The sequence below is a fragment of the Pan troglodytes genome, chromosome 23 (assembly GCF_028858775.2).
Source record: "Pan troglodytes isolate AG18354 chromosome 23, NHGRI_mPanTro3-v2.0_pri, whole genome shotgun sequence".
Classification (NCBI taxonomy): Eukaryota; Metazoa; Chordata; class Mammalia; order Primates; family Hominidae; genus Pan; species Pan troglodytes.
In genome coordinates this window covers 34,677,675-34,701,176 of record NC_086016.1, presented here as the reverse complement: position 1 = coordinate 34,701,176, position 23,502 = coordinate 34,677,675, and the positions used below count along the sequence as shown (strand labels likewise).

The 23,502-nt window shown below is 44.6% G+C and overlaps 1 protein-coding gene and 1 long non-coding RNA gene across 11 annotated transcripts in view; one reads left to right on the top strand and one right to left on the bottom strand.

The window, feature by feature from the left end:
* SYN3 (synapsin III) overlaps window positions 1–23,502 on the top strand; it is a 546,668-nt gene that overhangs the window by 457,402 nt on the left and 65,764 nt on the right. For all 10 annotated transcript variants that reach the window (XM_054675522.2, XM_016939061.4, XM_016939062.4 and 7 more), the window contains exon 7: window positions 5,247–5,309. In XM_054675522.2, coding sequence (XP_054531497.1) covers window positions 5,247–5,309 — 63 coding nt within the window. The remainder of the gene's footprint in view (window positions 1–5,246; window positions 5,310–23,502) is intronic.
* On the bottom strand, window positions 17,723–21,751 carry LOC134809745 (uncharacterized). The gene is made up of 2 exons (XR_010156217.1): window positions 21,557–21,751; window positions 17,723–18,050 (listed from the first exon to the last, which is right to left on the bottom strand). It is a non-coding gene; the product is annotated as an uncharacterized LOC134809745 (long non-coding RNA).

Here is a 23,502-nt window from a genome sequence, read left to right as displayed (position 1 = left end):
TTCTCTGGTCATTTTAATACTATTATTTCAATAAAGAAGTGTCACAAAAAAAAAAAGAAAAAAGAAAAGAAAAGCTCTGGGAGTGCTCCCACTCCCTCTACCATCTCTTCCCAGTCCAGGCCCAACCAGTGGCATTTAGTGTCTTTAGAATGAATTCCAAACTGGCCCCTGGCCCTTCAGTCACCACTAGCACAAATCCATCCTGCCCACAGCTGGCAGGTCACTCCCCAGTTCCAGAACTATCCTGCTTCCCCACTGTCCATCCAAGCAACCTGAACTCCCCTCTTTGGTTTCAAAGGCCCCCAATAATCTGGCCCCAAATTACCTCTTTGTGTCCCCAGCACTACCCCGGAGTCTTGGCAGCCCATACGTGGTTCTAAAAAGAATGCCGTTTCCCACAAGTCAAAGTAAAAAATGGCAAAGGAGGCCGGGCGCAGTGGCTCACGCCTGTAATCCCAGCACTTTGGGAGGCCAAGGCGGGTGGATCACGAGGTCAGGAGATCCAGACCATTCTGGCTAACACGGTGAAACCCCGTCTCGACTAAAAATACAAAATATTAGCCGGGTGTGGTGGCGAGCGCCTGTAGTCCCAGCTACTCGGGAGGCTGAGGCAGAATGGCGTGAACCCGGGAGGCGGAGCTTGCAGTAAGCCGAGATCGCGCCACTGCACTCCAGCCTGGGCGACAGAGCAAGACTCCATCTCAAAAAAAAAAAAAAAAAAAGGCAAAGGAAATTTTCCCCTAGTATCAGGAAAATCCATTGCTTTTGATGAATTCTGAAATGTTTTCTGTGAAATATCTTACTTAAACATTCTCAAATTTTGCTAGATTGACTTTCTGTGTTCTCTAAATACAGATACAGCACCTACTCCACAATTTCTAACAACGAACACATTCCTCCAGTTTCATTTAAGAACCCTGGAGAAGGACATGCCGTTCAAATATACAATTCTGTTCAGCAATCACCTGCAAAATAGATTTATTGCAGATCAAATCATATTAAGTGGCCGGGAGGGGTGGCTCGTGCCTGTTATCCCAGAACTTTGGCAGGCCGAGGTGGGTGGATTACCTGAGGTCAGGAGTTCCAGACCAGCCTGGCCAACATAGTGAAACCCGGTCTCTACTGAAAATACAAAAATTAGCCAGGCATGGTGGCACATGCCTGTAATCCCAGCTACTCGAAAGTCTGAGGCAGGAGAATTGCTTGAGCCCAGGAGACAGAGGTTGCAGTGAGCTGAGATTGTGCCACTGCACTCCAGCCTGGCAGACAGAGCAAGACTCTGTCTCAAAAAAAAAAAAAAAATCATATTAAGTGGCATAAAATAAATCCTTCCTCCCTATGGGTCTTTGTTTATTAGAGCTCATGAAGAATCTAAACATGCCCCACGGGAAGACCGTGGTGGTCTGCACCATTCACCCTTGGGGAACTCTGTGCCTTCTATCCACCCACCCACAACCTACTCATCCTTCAGAACCCTGGTCAGAGCCTCATTTCCTCTGGAGCAGGGGTCCCCCACCTCTGGGCCACAGACCGGTACAGGTCCATGGCCTGTTAGAAACAGAGCTGCACAGCAGAAGGTGAGCTGTGGGTAAGTTAGTGAGGCTTCATCTGTATTTACAGCCACTCCGCATCACTCGCACGACCACCTGAGCTCCGTCTCCTGTCAGATCAGAGGCAGCATTAAATTCTCATAGGAGTACTAACCCTGTCGTGAACTGCGCATTCGAGGGATGTAGGTTGCACTCTCCTTATGTAAATCTAATGCCTGATGATCTGTCACTGTCTCCCATCACCCCCAAATGGGACTGTCTAGTTGCAAGAAAACAAGCTCAGAGCTCCCACTAATCCTACATTATGGTGAGTTGTGTAATTATTTCATCATATATTACAAGGTAATAATAATAGAAATAAAATGCACAATAAATGCAATGCTCTGGAATCATCCTAAAACCATCCCCTCATCCCCCTCTAGTTCGTGTAAAAATTCTCTTCCACTAAACTGGTCCCTGGTGCCAAAAATGTTGGGCTGTGCTCTGGAGACTTGCACATGACTGCAACGTACCCCACAGCTTCCTGCCATGCTGCCTCACTCTGCTCTTTCATTGTACAGCCCATGGGTCCAAGCAGATAATAAATCCTCTGAGGGCAGAAATCTTGTCTCAACCTTCGGTGTGCCCCAACCAGCACAAGACACAGAACTAGCCACATAGTTCTCATTCAGTTGTGCCCACGGAATTGATTTGATATTATTTTATTGATCACTATCATGGGGGGGAAGCATTTATTACACCCCAGATATGCATATGATTCCCAGAAAAGTGTGCCTTGATGGAGAGAGTGCTTGATGGAGAGTCAAGACACATAAACTTGACTTCCGGCGCAGTGGCTCACGCCTGTAATCCCAGCATTTTGGGAGGCTGAGGCGGGTGGATCACGAGGTCAGGAGATCGAGACCATCCTGGCTAACACAGTGAAACCCCATCTGTACTAAAAATACAAAAAATTAGCCGGGCGTGGTGGCAAGCATCTGTAGTCCCAGCTACTCGGGAGGCTGAGGCAGGAGAATGGTGTGAACCCGGGAGGCGGAGCTTGCAGTGAGCCGAGATCGCACCACTGCCCTCCAGCCTGAGCGACAAAGCGAGACTCTGCCTCAAAAAAAAAAAAAAAAAAAAGTACATCAGGGGCTTCAGCTGTCTAAGCAATGTTTTATTTCTTAAGCAAGCTGATGTCTGTAGTATTGCTCTTTAAGGCTTTTTCCATATGTGAACTATTTCATAATTATTATTAAGTTAACAAGTAATAACCACCAGGAGTATTCTCATTACATAATATTAAGTGGAAAGAGCAAGAACCAAGATTGGATATCCACTATACTCCCAATTTTGTAAAAACAGAACAAATCAAGAGAAAACCTCAATATAGATTTTTTTAAAAGAGCAGCAGATAATAAACCAAAACTGTTAGCAGTCTGAGGATGATTTTTATTGACTTCTTTATACTTAAGGTAATTGATATATATATCAATCAATAAGGTAATTGATGAGGTTCTTTCAATTAATCTCATCATATTTCGCAAAGTTTTTATAGTGAGTACTTATTGCTTTTGGAATCAAAATCAAATGTTGCTGTTTTTTTAACATGTATGTATTCACCATAGACACCAGGATATGGTAAATTTTAGCCTGAAATCAAGAAAAAAAAAATTATGCCTGGGCGCAGTGGTTTCCGGGGCTGGAATCCTAGCACTTTGGGAGGCTGAGGCAGGCGGATCACCTGAGGTCAGGAGTTCAAAATCAGCCTGACCAACATGGCAAAACCCCGTCTCTACTAAAAATACAAAAATTAGCCAGGCATGGTGGCACATGCCTGTAATTCCTGCTATCTGGGAGGCTGAGGCAGGAGAATCGCTTGAACCCAGGAGGCAGAGATTGCAGTGGGCCAAGATCGTGCCACTGCACTTCAGCCTGAGCGACAGAGTGAGACTCTGTCTCAAAAAAAAATTATTTAAAGTCTACTGCAGGCCACTCTTGTGCTAGACTAAAAGGGAACTGTTCAACTCAAGCTGGGAGTCTGACAGACCCAAGTTCAAGTCCCAGCTCCACCCCTTCCCAGCAACTCGAGTCTCGATTTTCTTATCTGTAAAATGGTGATTAAAATACTTTCCCTGGTTGCCTTCTAAGGCCAGTGTGGGGGTAAAATGAGATGAGGGCCACAGAATGGCTTTGTGATGCGCAGGCGGCCTTCTGCAGAGGCTCAGCAGCTACTACAGGACAGACCAGGCAAGAGACATCAAGAGGGCAAGGCTGGGTTCCTTCGGTGCCCACAGTGTAAGAGGACAGACAGTGCTTTCCATGGACAGCCGAGGAGAAGGGGTCAGGATGGCCCCCAGTTGGGAATGGTCCACATGGAAGGAAGTTATGTTATTAGTACATAACTAGGAGGGATAACCTTTGCCCTCAAGCAATGCAAAATGTACTTCTAGAAATCAAGAAAACACTCTCAAAAAACGCATGAACAGCATGAAAGGGGGAAAGCAAAGCTCAGGCCTGAGTCCTGGCTTCCTAGCTCCCTGGTTAAGTGATGGTGTGTGTGGGGAAGTATACAATCTTTCCAGCCCAACTGTCTCACTTGTTTCAGAGGGAGAAGCATGCATGCCTCCTAGGTCTTGCTGAGAGGTCTGACTGAAGGACAGATTCAGTATCGAGCACCTTGCCTGGATCAGGCCGTGTTCTAGGAGCTGGGGGTGCAGCAGGGAACCAACCCAGCAAGGCTGCTGTCCTCAAATGTGGCTTCCTAAGGGAGGTGATGCAGAGCAGTCGCTCAGCACGGAGCCTATGTGGTACAGTCGATAAACGCTTGTGCCAGAGGCAGACACGGCCGCTATTATTAAGCAGCCTCGTATGGTGGCCTGGGGAGGCTTAAGGGAAGTAATGAAAGTTTTCAGGTGGTTGAAGTGTTATTTGAAAGAATGATGGGCCGGGCGCGGTGGCTCACACCTGTAACCCCAGCACTTCAGGAGGCAGAGACAGGTGGATCCCCTGAGGTCAGGAGTTCAAGACCAGCCTGGCCAACATGGTGAAACCCCATCTCTACTAGAAATACAAAAATTAGCCAGGCATGGTGGCAGGCACCTGTAATCCCAGCTACTTGGGAGGCTGAGGCAGGAGAATCACTCGAACCCTGGAGGCAAAGGTTGCAGTGAGCTGAGATCGCGCCATTGCACTCCAGCCTGGGCAACAAGAGCAAGACTCATCTCAAAAAAAAAAAAAAAAGAGAGAGAGAATAATGTAAGACAGGAGTGTGCCAGGAATAATTAAGCTTCCATTCACTGAGTGCCACACACGTAATAACTCAATCCTCACAGCAACCCCATGGGATACTATTATTATCGTCTTCATTTGACAAATGAAGAAACTGAGGCGTGGGTCAATGCAATGACTTGCCTGAAGTTGCACAGCGGTAAAGCCAAGATTGGAAACCAGTTGGTTTGTCCCACTCCATTGTCTCTGCAGATTGATGGGTGCCCCAGACAAGCTGGTCTTAAGAGCTCAGAGCTTCCTTTGGAAGCCAAAAGCACTGACATTGAGGGTGTTTGGGCCATGGCTGGGTGACCATCTGTCAAAGCATTCTTGTGGGGATTCCCGACCATATCAAGTGAATGGATCTTTCTATGGAACAAGCAGCACCCAGAGCCTTGGCGGCAATGCTCTGAGATGTTAAGAGTGACTTCTTCTTGTCTCTTTCAGGTGACAGCCCCACACTTCCCGGTGGTAGTCAAGCTGGGACATGCCCACGCTGGAATGGGAAAGGTATGAGAAACAGCCCTTCCACTCACAGTGGACACACCCAGAGATTCCCCAGACTACCTGTTCCTCTCTCCCTCTGTCACCCATCAACCCCTTAGCACAGGCACCCAGAACAGAGTGTTAGAAAGAATCCATAGTACATCTCCTTCCCCTCCCAGCCCACCTTCCTCAGAGCTCCTAGTGCACAGAACATCTCTCCAGTTCAGTCCATCCTTGCCAAATCCTACCTGGAATTGCTAACTAATCATTCTCTATGATTGCGACTGAAGAGAAAGAGATGTAGAGCATTTTATTGAGCGTAATTATTTTGTAAGGGGTTGCTGTCATCATCTCCACAGCCATGTTGTAAGCCCATGTCTTACTCATCTCTTTATTAGTCCATTCTCACGCTGCTATAAAGAAATACCTGAAACTGGGTAATTTTAAAGAAAAGAGGTTTAATGGCTGTGGCTCCACAGGCTGTATGGGAAGCATGGCTGGAGAGGCCTCAGGAAACTTACAACTGTGTCAGAAGGCGAAAGGGAAGCAGGCCTGTCTTACATGCCTGGAGCAGGAGGAAGAGAGAGAAAGGGGAGGTGCTACACACTTTATTTTGTTTTTGAGATAGAGCCTCGCTCTGTCACCCAGGCTGGAGTGCAGTAGCGTGATCTCGGCTCACTACAACCTCCACCTCCCAGGTTAAAGTGATTCTCATGCCTCAGCCTCCCAAGTAGGTGGGACTACAGGTGTGTGCCACAATACCTGGCTAATTTTTGTATTTTTAATAAAGACTGGGTTTCACCATGTTGGCCAGGCTGGTCTCAAACTCCTGACCTCAAGTGATCCACCCGTCATGGCCTCCCACAGTGTTGGGATTATAGGCGTGAGCCACCACACCTGGCCAAAGTGCTACACACTTTTAAACAACCAGATCTCGTGAGAACTCACTCACTATTACAAGAACAGCAAGGAGAAAATCTGCCCCCATGATCCAGTCACCTCCCACCAGACCCCTCTTCCAACATGGGGGATTACAGTTTGACATGAGATTTGGGTGGGGACCCAAATGCAAACCATATCAATCACTGTAGGGCTGCTGACACCTAGAAAATGGCAAACACATCTGGCTTCATGGAAGAAGCCCCCGGAGTCAGTTAACTGCAAAAGTCAATAATATAATATATCTCACACAGTCACAAATAACATCCTGACAAACTATATTGGTCAGACTCCTTCAGTTGCAAGTGTCAAAATGTTCAAGATATTAGGATGTCTGAGATAGTTCTTGATAGATTCCAGCAGAGCTGGATCCAGGAGTTCAAATGAAATAGAGCTTGATCTCCCTCTTTATCTCTTGGCTCTGTTCATCTCTACTTGGCATTTTCTTCAGACAGTCAAAATGGCTGTGAGCCACCCAACCTGGTCCCTAAGCTCACCATCCCCAAAGGATAAAGACCCTCTTTTTGTCCAGCACCTCTGTATCTAATCACATGGAACCTTGCTTGGATCAGTGTACTTGGCCTCAGCAATGGGATGTAGAGATAGTTTAGCACCAGTCAAACCATGTGCATCAGAGTCCCACAGGAAAGGGGGCACTGGGGGTCTCCCACAGTTTGCCTCTCAAACCTCTGGCTCAGAAACAAGTGGGAACATGTGGATCTCAGTACCTCCCACTCACATTGGAGGGGACTTGAGCCCAGACACAATGCCCAACATAAAGTACAGCTGGAGTTAAACAATGTGAGGCCAAGCAAACACTTTTCTTTGAGTAGGCCCACCCAGACGTGAACAATTCTTCACCTCACATCTATAGTTTTCCCCACACTGTTATACCTTCTGTATGGCTAAACTCCATTCCCTTCAGGCAGCCTAAAAAGGAATGGGTCGGCTGGGCGTGGTGGCTCACGCCTATAATCCCAGAACTTTGGGAGGCCAAAGAGGGTGGATCACTTGAGGTTGGGAGTTAGAGACCAGCCTGACCAACCTGGAGAAACCCCGTCTCTACTAAAAATACAAAAATTAGCCAGGCGTGGTTGCGCATGCCTGTAATTCCAGCTACTTGGAAAGCTGCGGCAGGAGAATCACTGGAACCTGGGAAGTGGAGGTTGCGGTTAGCCGAGATCATGCCATTGCACTCCAGCCTGGGCAACAAGAGTGAAATTCAGTCAAAAAAAAAAAGAAAAGAAAAATCAAAACAAAAGGAATGGGTCAGGCAGATCAGGGCATGACCCATAGCTTGGACATCTTCATAAACTTGGGTGAGTTACCATCTAACTTCTCTTGGTTTCCTCATCAGTCAAATGATAATTCTAATAACTGTCTTTTAAAAAGAGACCTCCCTTCAGAATATATCTCTCTAGAAAGTACACACCTTGAGGGCAGGAAGTTCTGCCTGGTTTTCCACTGCTGTATCCCAGAGCCCTGAGTGGCACCCGGTACACAGGAGGCCCCCTGCCCCACTTCTTGCTTGGGTGGATGAATGAACGAACCCCTCTTTAACCATCATCCTATGTCTGCCCCTCAATTCCCTTGTCTCCCACTGCCTCTTCCATCCCTGCATATGGCTCCAGCCCCCTCCACTCCACTAAAGCTGTCCTCTCAGTGGTCTCCAATGATCCTCTGTTGCTAATTCAGCAGGCACTTTTCTGTCCTTATTGGAATCCACCTCTCTCTATCATTTACAGTGGCTGGCCATCCTTCTGTCCCAAACTCTCCTTATAGTGGCCTCTGGTGCATGCTTCTCTCCTGGCTTTCCTCCTCTCTGTCTCTTGCCACTCCTTCTTGTTCTCCTTCAAGAACTTTTCTTCCTGCATCATCCCTAACCGTGGCTATTCCATCTGCACACGATCCCTGAGCACTCTTGTCAACTACCTCAGCTTCAGCTGCCATCTGCATGCCAACAGACTCCCGAGTCACCTTTTTCCTTCCCAGAGCATCAGGCTCTTATATCCAGTTATGTCCTCTACATCTCTACTTTGTCTCCCATGGAAACCTCAGAGCCTAAACATCCCAGACCAGGCTCAGCATCTTCCCAGACACCCTTACCTCCCTCCTTCTCCTCCTCCTCCGCTTCCTCCTGTGACCTCCATCTCTGCAGCAGGAACCACCAGTCATTCAGTTGCCTCAAAACAGAAACCTGGGAGTCATCTCCCGCTCCTCCATATCCAAATGGTCTCCAAGTCTTGTCAGTTGCCCCTTGTTAATGTTTCTCTGACCTGTATCTTTCTCTCCACCCATTTCCACTATCTTGGACAGCTCTGGTAAAGTCAAAGCATTCCCAAGAATTAAACTCTGTGCTTAAAGCTTGAAATAATCCCCAACAGGACATAAAAAGAAGGAAATAAAGAGATGAGAAACTCAGGTCCAGAAGGGCCTCCCAAAACTTGGAAAGGAGGGTGCACTCCAAGGATTAAAAAAAAAAAAAATGACACAGACCAGAATAAACTGAGGTTTGCGAAAATGCTGAGACTTTTCTCCTTATGTTTGGAATGAGAAAACTTGCAGTAACAGTCTGGACCAAGTTGATGAAGCAAATAATGTCATGTTCATAGCTGAGAGAGAGAAAAACAAAGCTGGTACCTGTGGTACATTTACCTTCTCTTGGGAGTGAAGATTGTCCTCCTGGAGACAAGCAAAGAGAACGTTCCTAGAAGAAAGCTGGTAAGGAGGCTGTCAATGAGCTCAGTGTTGCTTGAAATCTACCCAGGCCCTCATGGATGCAATTGCTGGCCTATCCCAAATTATACTTCACTCCTTTGTTCTTTTATACTTGTGGTGCCTACTCTATGCTGAGAATTGGAAAACCAATAGGACCCAGTCCCTGTCCTCAAGGAATTGGAGAGATAGTCGCGTAAATATGCATAATGTGTTGTTGGGGGCCTGGTAGAAGGCTGTGCAGAGGGTATGAGGCTTAGAGAAAAGAACTTAATTCTACCTAGTTGGAAAAGGCATCCTAGGAGAATTGAGGCTTGATTTAGAAAGACAAGTGCATGGCCTTTGTTGGCACTGGTGATTAAGAGCATGCCCAGGAAAGGAGAAAATTCAACTAGTAAGAGGAAACCTGGCATCAGGGGAACTGCATGTGATTGGGTGTGCCTGGAGATTTAAGAAATTCTAAAAAATAAAAAAGACTAGAAGACAAGAGATGGAACAATTACCCCCTTGTAGTAAAACAAAAAAATAGTGGACATCATGAGAAACAGAAATCAAAATATGGTGAAACTCTGTGCCATTTTGGGAGTGCTTAGACAGTGGTCCATATTCATGGGGATACCATAAGTTCCTTAGAAGCCAGTCAGGTTAGACAAGTGGTTGGGAGGAAAATGATCTGCCCCCGGGCAGGAGGCATTTGGATGTGTCTGGAGGCAATTTTATTTGTTATAACTTGGGGACGGTGAGGGGGTAGTACTAATATCTACCAGGTAGAAGCCAGGGATGCTGCTAAACATCCACAGTACATAAGACAGCTTCCCACGACAAAGAATTGTACTGCCCCAAAATATCAATACAGTCAATTCCACTTATCTGCTGGGGATACATTCCAAGACCCCCAGTGGATTCCTGAAACCACTGATAGTTCTGAATCATTATTCCTCTACATACCTATGATAAAGTTTAATTTATAAATTAGGCACAGTGCCCTTGAACTTTGGGGGCCACTATGAAGTAGAATAACAGTTACTTGAACATTCCGTGATAATGGATCCAGTAACTGAGATGGCTCCTAAGTGGCTAACGGGTGGGTGGCATATACAGCATGGACGTGCTGGACGCAGTGATGATTCACGTCCTGGGTAGAATGGAGCTGGGTGGTGCAAGATTTCATCACGCTACTCAGGATGGTGTGCACTTTAAAACCTAGGAATTGTTTATTTCTGGAATTTTCCATTTAATGTATTTGGACCGCAGTTGACCGTGGGTAACCGAAACCACAGATAAGAAGGGACTACTGGAGTATCAAGGTTGAGAAACATTGCACAAAACTAACTTCATTTCCTTTTTTGGAGATTTTACCAGACTAGAAACCAGAGGAAGCCGTGGTGATAATAGAGTTCAACATGTTTCAAAGCATGTTCTGAAGAATTATAATTACTCAGGATGCCAAAATCTATTTTTGTCATATAGGTTTGGAAAACTCTGCATTAAAGTAAGCTTTTAGCGCAGAACTTCTTAGAGTCATAAATTTGGTCGTATACATTGTTGGGGTACAAGAACGGAAAAGTAAGTAGAAATTCCCAGATTTATCTAACCCCAGAAAACTTTTGCCATTTTCTATTGAGATGGTTGTCCTTTTATTAATTTGTAAGAACATCTCACATTCGAAAACCATTAATGCTTTGTCATACTTTGGAACTATTTTCTCCTTTTGACAATGACATGTTTGCCTTATTATTCAGTTTTTAGCAATTTTTAAGGTTTTTTTTTTTAAATGCAGCCATATGTCTCCATCTTTGGAAGCAGATTGTTATTATGGTGGCTAAGGGTGTTTATTTGAATCTAGGTCACACCACCTAATAGTTGTGAGACCTTAGATAAGTTGCCTCCTCCACTTTAGTTTCTTCTCATGTAAAATGAACATGGTAATAATTGTATGAGCTTCGTAAGCTGGTTGTGAGGATTAAGAGACATTATATATGTCAAGCACATAGCTCAGTGCCTGAAACAAGTGGGCACACCAGAAATATGGCCCGTCATTATTAAGAATGTTCAGACCTGCTCTGGGCACCCAAAATCCAACCTAAGTCAGTAGGGGAGATATGATTAAATAGCATCATATGTCAGATACTTTATTTCACTTGGCTACAAGTTTAGTATGACTCAGATGAGGACTGGGTTGCCAAAAGCTCTAATCAACAAATGCCAAATAAATAGATGAAAATAGACTCAACTTTATTAGTCATCAGGGAAATGCAAATTAAAACCACAATGAGTTGCTACTTTGTAGCCACGAGAATAGCCAAAATTAAAAAGATTAATAATGCTAAGTGTTGGTGAGAACATGGAACAGTTGGAACACACACACAGAAAGTACATATTTTTTGTAAAAGCATAAATTTGTACAACCACTTCAGAATATAGCTTGATATTGTCTACTAAGCTGATCACACAGGAGTTATTTTAGGTATACCTGACCTAAATACATGCATGTGTGACCAAAGCACATGATTATGCTAGATTTGTTTATAATTGCTGAAAATTCATATGTCCATTTAATAGAATAGATAAATCAATTGTAGTATATTCATATAAATGGAATATTTTCAGCAATAAAAATTAATGAACTACAACTACATATAGCAACTTGAATGAATCTCACAAACACACCATTTAGTGAAATAAGTCAGAAACAAAAGATTGCCTATTTCTATAGTTCCATTTATATAAAATTTAAAAACCAGGAAAACAACTATAGCATTAACTCATATACATATTTAGGTGATAGAACTTCTAAGAAAAGCAAGAGATTATCACCATAAACGTCAGAATAGAAGTTATCTTTGGAGAGGACGGAAGGGATAGTCAGGGAGATGAGGCAGAAGTGGGCAAAGTTCTAGTTCTTGATTTAGGGGGTGGTTATGTGGGTATTTGCTTTGTGATAGTTCATTGAATTGTTGTTTTTTGTTTTTTCCCTTCTTCATAGTTGTGCTACATTTCAAAATAAGATTTTAAAAATGTAATTCACTCTTAGGATATATGAATGGAAAGATGATACCCAGAACAAAAACAAGAGCCCTGCACCTAGCTAGCCAGTCCACAGCCAGAAGATTCTGGTGTTCTGGGCTGCACCAATTTTGGGTGTTTGAAAGGGATAGTGACAAATTAATGTATGGAAGAATGAACCAAGTAGTGGATGGATGAGGCATATACCCCAGAAGAACTAGAGAGAGTGTGACCAACATCTTCAGAAACATGGAGGATTATCATGGGAAGATAGATTAGACCGATTCTACATAACATCTAGTGGGCATAGTTGGGACCCAATCAGTGTTATCAGTCCTGTGGAAAGAGCAACTTTCTAACAATCAGAGGCACATCTTACTGGACTGCCCCTTTAGGTAAGAGGTTCTCATCACTGGACAGTTGGAGCAAAGATGAAAGAGTTAGGAAACTTATTGAGAGTTTCAAGAGATTAAGTATTATGTGAGGTTCTTAGCCTGAGATATTTGCACCCCCTGAAATAGAGACAAACTTGCATGTGTGTTTATGTGTGGATGTGACATGAGCATTTTGGGGGAAAGGGGTCCATAACTTCCTTCAGCTTCTCATTAGTCGCCTGACCAGCCCAATTAAGACACCATGGAGGTGACCCTTACATTATCCTCCAATGATGAGATTCTGTGGTATTAACCAATGTTATGAGCAGTCCATTGGAAGGAATTGCTCAATATCATGTTGATGCAGAGCAGGCAAGCCCCACAGCTGGGACTTAGCCTGGGAAGGTTCTTGGCTTTGTTCAGGAAAGAATTCAAGAGCGAGAGAGCAAACCAGTGGTAGGAGAAAACAGCTTTATTGAGTCAGCAGTGTTACAGCTCCATGACTCCTCCTGCAGAGCAGGGCTACCCCACAGGCAGTGTGTTGAGAATAGGAGCTCGGGGCAGTGTTTCAGTCATATTTATACCCATTTTAATTACATGCAAATTAAGAGGAGAGTTATTCAGAAATTTCTAGAAAAGGGGTGGATCTGTCAATGCCATGGAAAGAGGCAGTAACTTCTGAGTTACTGGCAAGGATAAACTGGCATGTACTGGTGAGCATGTCTTATGGAGAGGTGCTTTTGCCTCTTCCCTGGTTCAGCCAGTCATCAGTCTGGTCTGGAGTAAAGACCTGCCTCCTACCTCAGCGTTTCCATCGTAGAATTAGAAATTAAGTTCAAGGCCAACCGCTGGTATAGTGTCAGGGTAAAGCTTACAGAATCTGGAGTCAAGGTTCCTGGTTTGAATCTGGATTTACTATTTACTGTTTGTGTGTCCTTGGGCAAGTTGCTTAATTTTTCTCTGTGCTTCAATTTCCTCATCTCTAACACAGGGACAATAATCTCCCTCCCAGGCTTATAATGATGATAGAATAAATTAATCCAGGCTGAGGAAGGTGGTTGGTTCAGTGAATGGGAGCTTTAAAAACACACTACAATATAGCCTGTTATGTTGATTACTTAACCATTTATCTCAGCTAAGATGAAATAAGCAGTTACAATAGACAAAAAGGGGAGAGGAATTGAATTAAATTCTGAGTAAATTCTTAAAATAAGGAAATTCAGCATCCGCAGGAGAGGCTGCAGTCACAAATGAACCCCACTCTAGGAGTCATCTTATCCTTATTTCATAGATTCAGGCTCTCAGGGCTTGACTCCCAGCACCTCACTTAGAAGATAAGAACTTGCGGCCCAGAGAGGACAAGGGCCTTGTCCAAGGCCACACAGCAAGGGAGCATCTCCAGTAACAGAACAGGAAGGGGAAGAAAGGCCTTTGAAATCGTTCAGCCCCATTCCATTCTTTAGAGATGAGAAGAGTAGTAATAATACGAGCAATAATAATAATCACAATAATAAAAGCCAGTGTTCTGTAGAGCTTACTCTGTGCAGGCACTGTTCTCAGTGCTATATGTATATATGTAGTGCAGTCCTCATAACAACCCTATGAGGTGGATACTATTAGAACTTCCGTTTTACAGATCAGGAAACTGAGGCACAAGCAGTAAATGGTGGAGTGGGGCACAACCCTCAGGCAGTCTGGCTGAGCTCAGGGGAATGACATGGTACCAGATATCCTAACACTCCGCCATGCAGGCACAGGGTTTGTTGTCCTTCTAAGAAGACCCTAGAGTAATGAGTGACAGGTTGGGAAACCTCTGCAGACACCCCTGTCTGTTCCGGGTGATGAGAGGGCCGCTCCTCCACGCGATGTTTCCAGCAGCGCCAGCATCTTGCACACGCTGGCTTGGCCAGGTTCGCTGCCGTCATCAGCTCCAAGTGACCTGGACTCGGATCCCTTCTCTTAGGCTGACTCACTTTATGAGCTTTCCGGGCATGGTCGGCCTTTGAAGTGGGAGTCCGTGGCCCAATAACACGGTGATGAAGAGGGAGTATTAGAAAATGAGCAAATAGAGGAATGGATCCCAGGGGAATAGTTAAGAAATCAAAAGGTTCCCCGCAACTGGGAGACAGCCAGAGAGGAGAGTCTCTCTGTGTTTCACAGATCAGCAGAAGTCCAGCCAAAAGTGAGAGAGAAGAGGCACCCACCCACGAGGTGTTCAGAGGGAGGGAGTTCTGGGACCCAGCTAAACCGTGAGGGACCCTCCCCCCAACACCCACTGCCCTCCCTCTCAATCCCACCTCCCTCCCTATGTCCTCTCTCACCCACCCGCCACTCCCTTTTGATGGCCACTGGCCTCCTTTATTCTCTGCTTCTCTCTTTTTTTTTTTTTTTTTTTTTTGAGATAAGAGCTTTGCTCTGTCACCCAGGCTGGAGTGCAGTGGTGTGATCTCGGCTCACTGCAACCTCTGCCTCCCAGGTTCAAGCGATTCTCCTGCCTCAGCCTCCTGAGTAGCTGGGACTACAGACGCAGGCCACCATGCCCAGCTAATTTTTGTATTTTTAGTAGAGATGGGGTTTCACCATGTTGGCCAGAATGGTCTTAATCTCCTGACCTCCTGATCCACCTGCCTCAGCCTCCCAAAGTGCTGGGATTACAGGCGTGAGCCACCGCGCCCGGCATATTCTCTGCTTCTCTTGAGCACAGTGGGCCCTCGGGAGGGGATACATCAGTCCCCTACACCTTAATGAAGACTTTAGGCACTGTGCTCCCTTTACACAGCCTCTACAATGAAGTTGTCCTCTCCACAAGTGCAACACACACAGTCCATCCTCATCATTCACAGACTCCATGTTTGCCAATTCATCTACTTGCGAAAATTCCTTTGTAGCCCCAAAATGAAATCTCGCAGCAGTTTTGTGGCCATTCACGGACCTGCTCAGACTGGTGAAAAATTTGAGTCAAATAAGATAACACTCTGTCTCCTGGTTTCAGCTCTCAAACCGTAAACAAGTGTCCTTCTTGCGGTCTATTTGGTGCCACACTTATGCATTTTTGTGCTATTTGTTGATGATTTCACTGTTTAAAATGCCCTCGAAGTGTAGTGCTGAAGTGCTGTCTAGTCTTCCTAAGTGATATTCTTTTTGGAAAAAAATACATGTGTTAGATAAGTTTCATTTAGGCATGAGTTATATAGTACCATTGGCATTGAGTTTAATGTCAATGAATCAACAATATATATTAAGATGTCTTTCAGCAGAAACACACATAACACAAGTTTATATATTAATCACTGGATGAAAATATTGTGACCAGAGGCTTAAAGGAACCTAACTCTGTATTTCTCCTAGGAGCAATGGGTCAGTATTCACTTATTCAGTGTTCACCGCAACTTTATAAGGCATAACTAGCATTAATAATGAGAATCAACTGCATGTGTATATTTGCATGTGTGTGCATGTGTTTGTGTGTATATGTATATGTGTGTATGTATATACATACATATACATATATACATATACACATATATACATATATACATATACATATACACACACATACATATATACGTATACATACATATATACGTATACATACATATATGTATACATACATATACACATATATACGTATACATACATATATACATATATACGTATACATACATATATACATATATACACATATATACGTATATATGTATATATACATATATACGTATATATGTATATATACGTATATATACCTATATACATATATATACATATAAAAGACACACATGCCCATCTTGTGAAGAGTCCTTAAATTTGCTTCCTGCCTTTGAAAGCTAAAATGCTGTGATTCTAGGCGTAAGCAGAGCTAACTGAAACAGTCATCCTGCACCTCTGTGTAACCCAATGTTCACCTGTTGAAGGCAGGACCATCTAGATCATGAAGTCATTTTTCTTACAAGAACTTAAAGCTAAGACATCTTCCTCTGCCACCTCCTGCATCCTCACACCATCCTTGGTTCACTGGAAAGAGCCCTGGCCTGGTTTGGGAAATCTGGGTCATCCTGCTAGCCTCACACTCCCTGGGGCCAGCAGTAACCACCAGTGCCAGTCACTTAAACCTGTAAATGCAATTTTCCCTTATTTCATGATTTTCCTCACCCAATCACTTGGGAGAGCTAGTGAATAAAAGTGCATTAGAAAGTCTAAAGCTTCATAGAAATAGGAGATGGGGAGATAAGCAAAAGAGAGTATGGGCTTTGGGCTTAGACTGACGCTGGGGAAAACCAACTGATGCTGGGGTTCTGAGCTTGGCTCTACTGTTTGCCAGCATTGTGACCTTCTGCAAATTTCTTAACTTCCCTGGGCCTCTGCTTCTCTGGGATAGCTCAAAGCAGATTACATGGATGAATAAGGAAAGAGAAGGAGGATATTAACAATTCCCAAGTGCCCGTACACCACGATGAGTGCCTTGTGCATCTCCTCTAACCTTCAGAGGTATTTCAGAGGTATTTCTGATCCCTGTTTTATAGAGGTGCCAAGAGTCATTCTGCCCAAGGTCACAGGTAAGTGGTGAAGCAGAATTTGGACTGAGATTGACAGCCCTGTTCTGCTTGCTGCCAGGGACCCTCAGGAACACCCTGGTGTAATCATCTCTTCCCAGTACAAGGCAAGGAGCCAACTTAATTAGAGAGTTTATTTATAAAGAATTTCACAAGGCCCCACCCAAGAAACATGTCAGTACCTTTGAGACCAGCACTGACCTTTTGCATATGAACTGCTCTTGTGTTTTGGTCAACTGATCTCACACCAGGCCTGAAGCCAAAACCAAGAACATTCATTTCAAAAGAATGATTTAAACAAAAAGAAAGAAAGAATACCACCCTCTGGCACTGTGTTTTAAAGACAGTGTACACCATCTATAAGCCCCATTTTGTCAAGAGGGACAGAGGCCCAGGAACAGACTCATTTGGAAGAAAGAAATGGTCTGTTCTTACGAGCACTGATGCAGAGGACCCCTCCATGAAAAACAAAGAATATCAATTTTTTTTAACTGACAGACATTGAAAAGCAATAAGATTTCCTTTTTTCTTTTCTCTGTTTTCCTGGTGATGTCTGTTGAGCCATCCTGACATTGCATCTAACAAAGGCCAGAGAATTCTTCCCCTTAAGAGACCCTCAGACAGAAGTGGGGCACACATCACCCAGTGGGGTGGGGAACATTATAATTTACCGCACTCCAATCACCAAAAGCTCCTTGCTGCTCCCCGGCATCAGACAGTCACATACAATTCACAAATTTGTAAATTTTTGAGGCTCCCAGCAGTCCTTTGAGGTGGATATTGCGTCATGATGTCATCATAATAGGTTTGTTTGCCCGATGCACAGTAAGTCAATAAACCAAGGCAACAGGGATTGCAGCAAAGAAAGAGTTTAATAATCATACGGCAGCCAAACAAGGAAACAGGAGGAAACCTCAAATCCACCCCTCCAGGGAGTTGGAGCTAGAGATTTCAAGGGGTTTGAAGTGGGCCAAGGTTCAGGATTATTGATTGGTCAAAGAGTGCAGAGTAAAGTCATGGGACAGGGAAATGAAGAAACTGCATTCTCGTGCTGATTCGATTCCTCTGTGGTTGTTTTCAAACTGGTTGGCATTAGCTTTTCTGCTGGAATTCAGGATCTGAAGAACATCTTAGGCAATTCTTAAACAAAAGCCTTATGAGTCCATGGTCACTGATCGTAGCTATAGGAACAATGGGGATATAAATCAATTCGTAAACAAAAACCTATGATTCTAAGGTTAGAAATCCTAGCTATAGGAACAATGAGGATGCAGATGGTCAGTATCTAGTGCTACCTGACTCTCAATTACAAGGAAGTGGGCCAAAGTGTGGCCTGATTAGTGCTTAATAGAACTATATTTCTGCACAGGACCCAGGATGTAATTTTTGTTAACCCTGTGAGGACCGTTTCAATGATACTCATTTTACAGATGAGATAAGCAGAGATCAAAGAGGAGAAATGATTTGCACAGGGCTGCATATCACATGCACACGTTCTTCCCACTGATTCTGGCATCCATGCCAGGGGAGGTAAGACTCCAGAGAGTTCTGCCAGGCCTTTTGGAACACAGCCTATATGTCTGCTGAGGGCTTCTCTAGCCAAAATGCTCAGGCACAGCCCATTCTTACCATCAGCAGGCAGGAGAAGCATGATCCTAAAACCAGGGGAGGCCCCCTGCCCTACTGAGGCGTGGGGCACAGGGCAGTCTTCCAGCAAGCTTCCTGGAAGTGAAACCAGCCACATCTCTGGAATCTTGGAAATAGCTGTACTGGGGAGCAGTTGGCATCACTGCTGACAGGTGGCCATGGCAGGCTTGTTTTCCAGGAAGACCAGAGATGATGCAGACAATGGGTTTGTTACATTTTGGGGTGTGTGTCTGTCCATGTGTTGGGGGTAGGGGAAGCAGCTTTCTAAAATACAAACATCTGCCTCCATTAAGCCTCCAGATCAATAGGACACTAGCAGCAGACCCTGATCTCTTGCTTGACTCTTGGTCTTCACCCCCAGGAGACCTCCATACCAATAGCTCTGTCCTCCAGGGGTGAAGCTGGAAGATGAAGGAGGCACTGTGATGGGCCAGTGAATGCTGCTCAGCCTCGTTCACGTCATGACACTCCTAGAAAAGAGTGGTAGCTATACAACTCAGCAGGTCGATGGAGGAGGCTGCTAACAGCTGAAGAGAAGGACCTAGAGGCCCCTGGCCACTCTAACAGATAATGGATCAGCAGCCAAGGGCACCGATTCAGATGATCTGGGCAATGGGCCCTGAAGTCAGACAGTCCTGAGCTCCTTGGTAGCCTTGCTGCTCAGTGTGCCCTATGGAAGTACTGGCAGCATCCGTATCACCTGGGAGCCCCTTAAAAATGCAGAACATAGGCTGGGCACAGTGGCTCACACCTGTAATCCCAGAAGTTTTCAGGAGGCTGAGATGGGAGAATCACTTGAGTCTAGGAGTTCAAGACCAACCTAAGCAGCATGGTGAGACCCACCCCCACCCCCAGCCCGTCTCTACAAAAATTAAATAAATAAATAAATAAAAATTAGCTGGTTGTGGTAGCATGTGCCTGTGGTCCCAGCTACTTGGGAGGCTGAGGTAGGGGGATCACTAGAGCCTGGGAAGTCGAGGCTGCAGTGAGCTGTGATCACACCACTGCACTCCAGCCTGGGCAACAGAGTGAGACCCGGTCTCAAAAAAAAAAAAAGGGAGAATGCAGACCTGTTTCCAGACCTGCCAAATCTGAATCTACATTTTAACAAAATGCCCAGGTGATTTGCAGGCTGTTCTGCATAACCACTGGTTTTGACCAAGGGATGCAAACTCAGATGCCCAAGGGACCAGGCATTACCATGAGTCAGAAGCCCAGGCTGGGAGTTCGAGGCCATCCTGCAAGAGAAGTCTCAACTTAGCCCCAGCCAGGGAAGCCTGATTTCCAGGTTCTTTTATAACAATCAATTCTCAGGCCGGGTATGGTAGCTCACGCCTATAATCCCAGCATTTTGGGAGGCCGAGATGGGCGGATCACAAGGTCAGGAGTTCAAGACCAGCCTGGCCAACATGGTGAAAACCCATCTCTACTAAAAATATAAAAATTATCCGGGTTTGGTGGTGCACGCCTGTAGTCCCAGCTACTTGGGAGACCAAGGCAGAAGAATTGCTTCAATTCTTCAGGAAGCGGAGGTTGCAATGAGCTGTCATCACACCACTGCACTCCAACCTGGGCCACAGAGCGAGACTCTGTCTCAAAAAAAAAAAAAGAAAGAAAGAAAAGAAAAGAAAAAGAAAAAAAGAATCAATTATCTGGGGTCTCCAATATCCAGACTCCTTATTTTTAAATATTGGCAACTAATTTAAAAATCTTTTGAAACACTGTATACGTCAAATAAAACAGCCACCCACTTAGGGTATCTTAGGGAGCCAGTTTAGTGCCTCCAGCTTCAGACAGAAGACACTGAATTTGGCCTTACCCTCTCTGTACAGGGGACCATTGAGCTTAATGGTTAAGGCCACAGGATGTACAAAGGACCTAAGAGTTTAAATCTTACTCAGCCAATTCCTAATTACATAACCTTGGGCGAGCACTTGACGTGCGATCTTTGTTTTTCTCACCTGTAAAATAGCCCCAATTGGCCGGGAGCTACGGCTCATGCCTACTATAATCCCAGCACTTTGGGATGCCAAGGCGGGCCAATCACCTGAGGTCAGGAGTTCGAGACCAGCCTGGCCAACATGGCGAAACCCGTCTCTGCTAAAAACATAAAAATTAGCTGGGCATGGTGGTGGGCGCCTGTAGTCTCAGCTGCTCAGGAAGCTGAAGCACAAGAATTATTTGAACCTGGGAGGCAGAGGTTGCAGTGAGCCAAGATTGCGCCACTGCACTCCAGCCTGAGTGGCAGAGCGAGACTCCGTCTCAAAAAATAAAAACAAAACGGGGCCAGTAAATGTCCCTAGTGGAAAAGGGATTAACCTAAAGACTAATTGAGGTAACGCACTCTTAAAAAATTGTAGATACTTAAGATATGTTGATTTGCTTCCTCTAGCGCCTGACTGTGCACACAGATCACCCAGGGGATCTTGTAAAAATGCAGGCTCTCATTCACTAGATCTGCAGTCCCGCCTGCCTGGGGTTCTGAATTTCTAACAAGCTCCCAGGTGATATCAATGCTGCTAGACCATGATGTAGGGAAGGGTCATCAAAGTTTTCTGCACAGAGCCAGATGGTACCTATTTGAGGCTTTGCAGGGCACATGGTCTCCGCTGAAGCTACTCAGTCAGCTCTTGTAGTGGGAAAGCAACCACAGACAATACGTAAATGAACGGGCAGTGCTATCTTCCACTGGAACTCTACTCATGGACGCTGAAATTTGAATTTCATATCATGTTCCCACTTTGAATAATATTGTTCTTTGATTTTTTTCCCGACTACAGTAGCTCCCCCTTATTGGCAAAGGATACATTCCAAGACTCCCAGTGGAAGCCTGAAACCATGAACAGTACCAAACCCTACATTTACTGGGTTTTCCTATACATACACAACTGTGATATAGTTTAATTTATAAATTTAGGCACAGTAAGAGAGAAATAATAATAAATAATAATAAAATCAGACAATTATAGCAATCTACTGTCACAGAAGTCATGTGAATGTGGTCTCTCCCTCTCAATATGTCCTGTTGTATAGTACTCACCTATTTTTGGGCCATGGTTGACTGCAAGTAACTGAAACCACAGAAGGTGAAACCATGGATAAGGGGAGACTGCTGTTTAAAATTTTGAAAACTCTTCTTAACCCATGGGCTGTACAAAAACGGGTGGTGCGCTGGCTTTGGCCCTCAGGCCATAGTTTGTTGACGCATGATCTAGGTCATCTTCAACTCTGAGCCTGGCCGTCTCCCTCCCCAACCAGGCTGTAAGCTCTGTGGACGCACAAGCTGTACCCAGTGACCTCAGCTCCCCTCCCTGCCTAGGCCAGGGCCCTGGACAGCGGAAAGCCCTGTCCTTTGCCCTACACAATGAGCAGAAGCCTGGGAAGAGAAAGTGTTGCCTTTCAAGGCTGACACTTCCCTGGTGCCTCCCTTCCCCTCCATTCAATTTCACGTTCACACTGTAACTCTATAAACATGTGGTTTATATGACTCAAAAGAATCAGTGACCCGGGAGTTCAATAACAACAGAAGGAGTTTTCATTTATTAAGGGAAAGAGCTAAGAAAAGGAACCAGCACTGATAAGCAGGATAATTAGACAGTTCCCCAAACAGTCCATCAAACCCTGTTGTTCCCATCACCTTCCCACCACCCCTTCTGGCCCCTGGCAGCAAGTGACCCAAGCGGCTGGGGCAAGGACACCTTTGAGCTCTAAGTCCTGGTCTTCAGAAGGGTTGGAGGAGGGGCAAAGGCTTTTGAGAATTTGAGACTAATGGCTTGCCATGGTCTGAATGTTGGTGTCTTCCTAAACATATTATTAGGTTCATATGTTGGAACCTAATACCCAATGTGATAGTATTAAGAGGTGGTTCGTCTGGGAAGTGATTAAGTCATGAGGACTCTGCCCACGTGAATGGGATTAGTGCCCTTACGTAGGAGCTATGAGGGAGCTCCCTTGCCCCTTCCGCTGTGTGAGAATGCAGCAAAAGTCACCATCTATAAAGCCCTCATCAGACACTGATCTGCTGACACCTAGATCTTGGACTTCCCAGCCTGCAGAGCTGTCAGTAATAAATTTCTGAATTATCCAGTCTAAGATATTTTGTTATGGCAGCCCAAACAGACTAAGACATGGCTCTTACATTCATTCAACAAATACTGATGGATTTGGTGCCAAGCTGTTTGGAGTTAAGGAGTCAATAAATGTTCATTGAATATATTGGCAAACATTTCATGAACATTTGTTATGTTTAATCAATGGGTTAGATGCTGGGATGACACACTCATGGTTAAGATTCAGAGATGAAAAAGACATAGCTCCTGTATAAAGGGAATTTACACATATAAAACATAGTCACAGTCTAGACAACAATCTAGCGCAGGGCTTGGCAAACTACCACCCACAGGCCAAATCTAGCCCCACAACCTGATTTTGTTAATAAAGTTTTATTATAACATGGCCCTGCTTATTTGTGCACATAATGTCTATGGCTACTTTCACACTACAAAATCAGAGTTCAATAGTTTTTATGTCCTACAAAGCCTAAAATATTTACCACTGGACTCTTTACAGAAAACGTTTGCCAATCTCTGGCCTAACACAATGCTTTTCCAAAAATGTGTACAACAAACCCCAATGAGGAATACATTTTGTCTTGCCACCTGATTGCTAGATACTGTATATTGACCAAGATAAGTTTTACAGAATAATACTTGCCCTTACTATGTTCAAGGAATTGTGATATCTTCAGTTCTAGTGTATTTTATTTTTTAAAATGTTGGTTGTGATCCATTAAGTTGATTTGATGACCAATTTCAAACTCACAGTTTGAAAAATATTGGCTGGACTAGGATCAGTGGCTCATGCCTGTAATCCCAACACTTTGGGAGGCAGAGGCAGGTGGATAGCTTGAGTCCAGGAGTTCAAGACCAACCTGGGCTACATGGCAAAACCCATCTTTACTAAAAATAAAAAAATAAAAAAAATGCC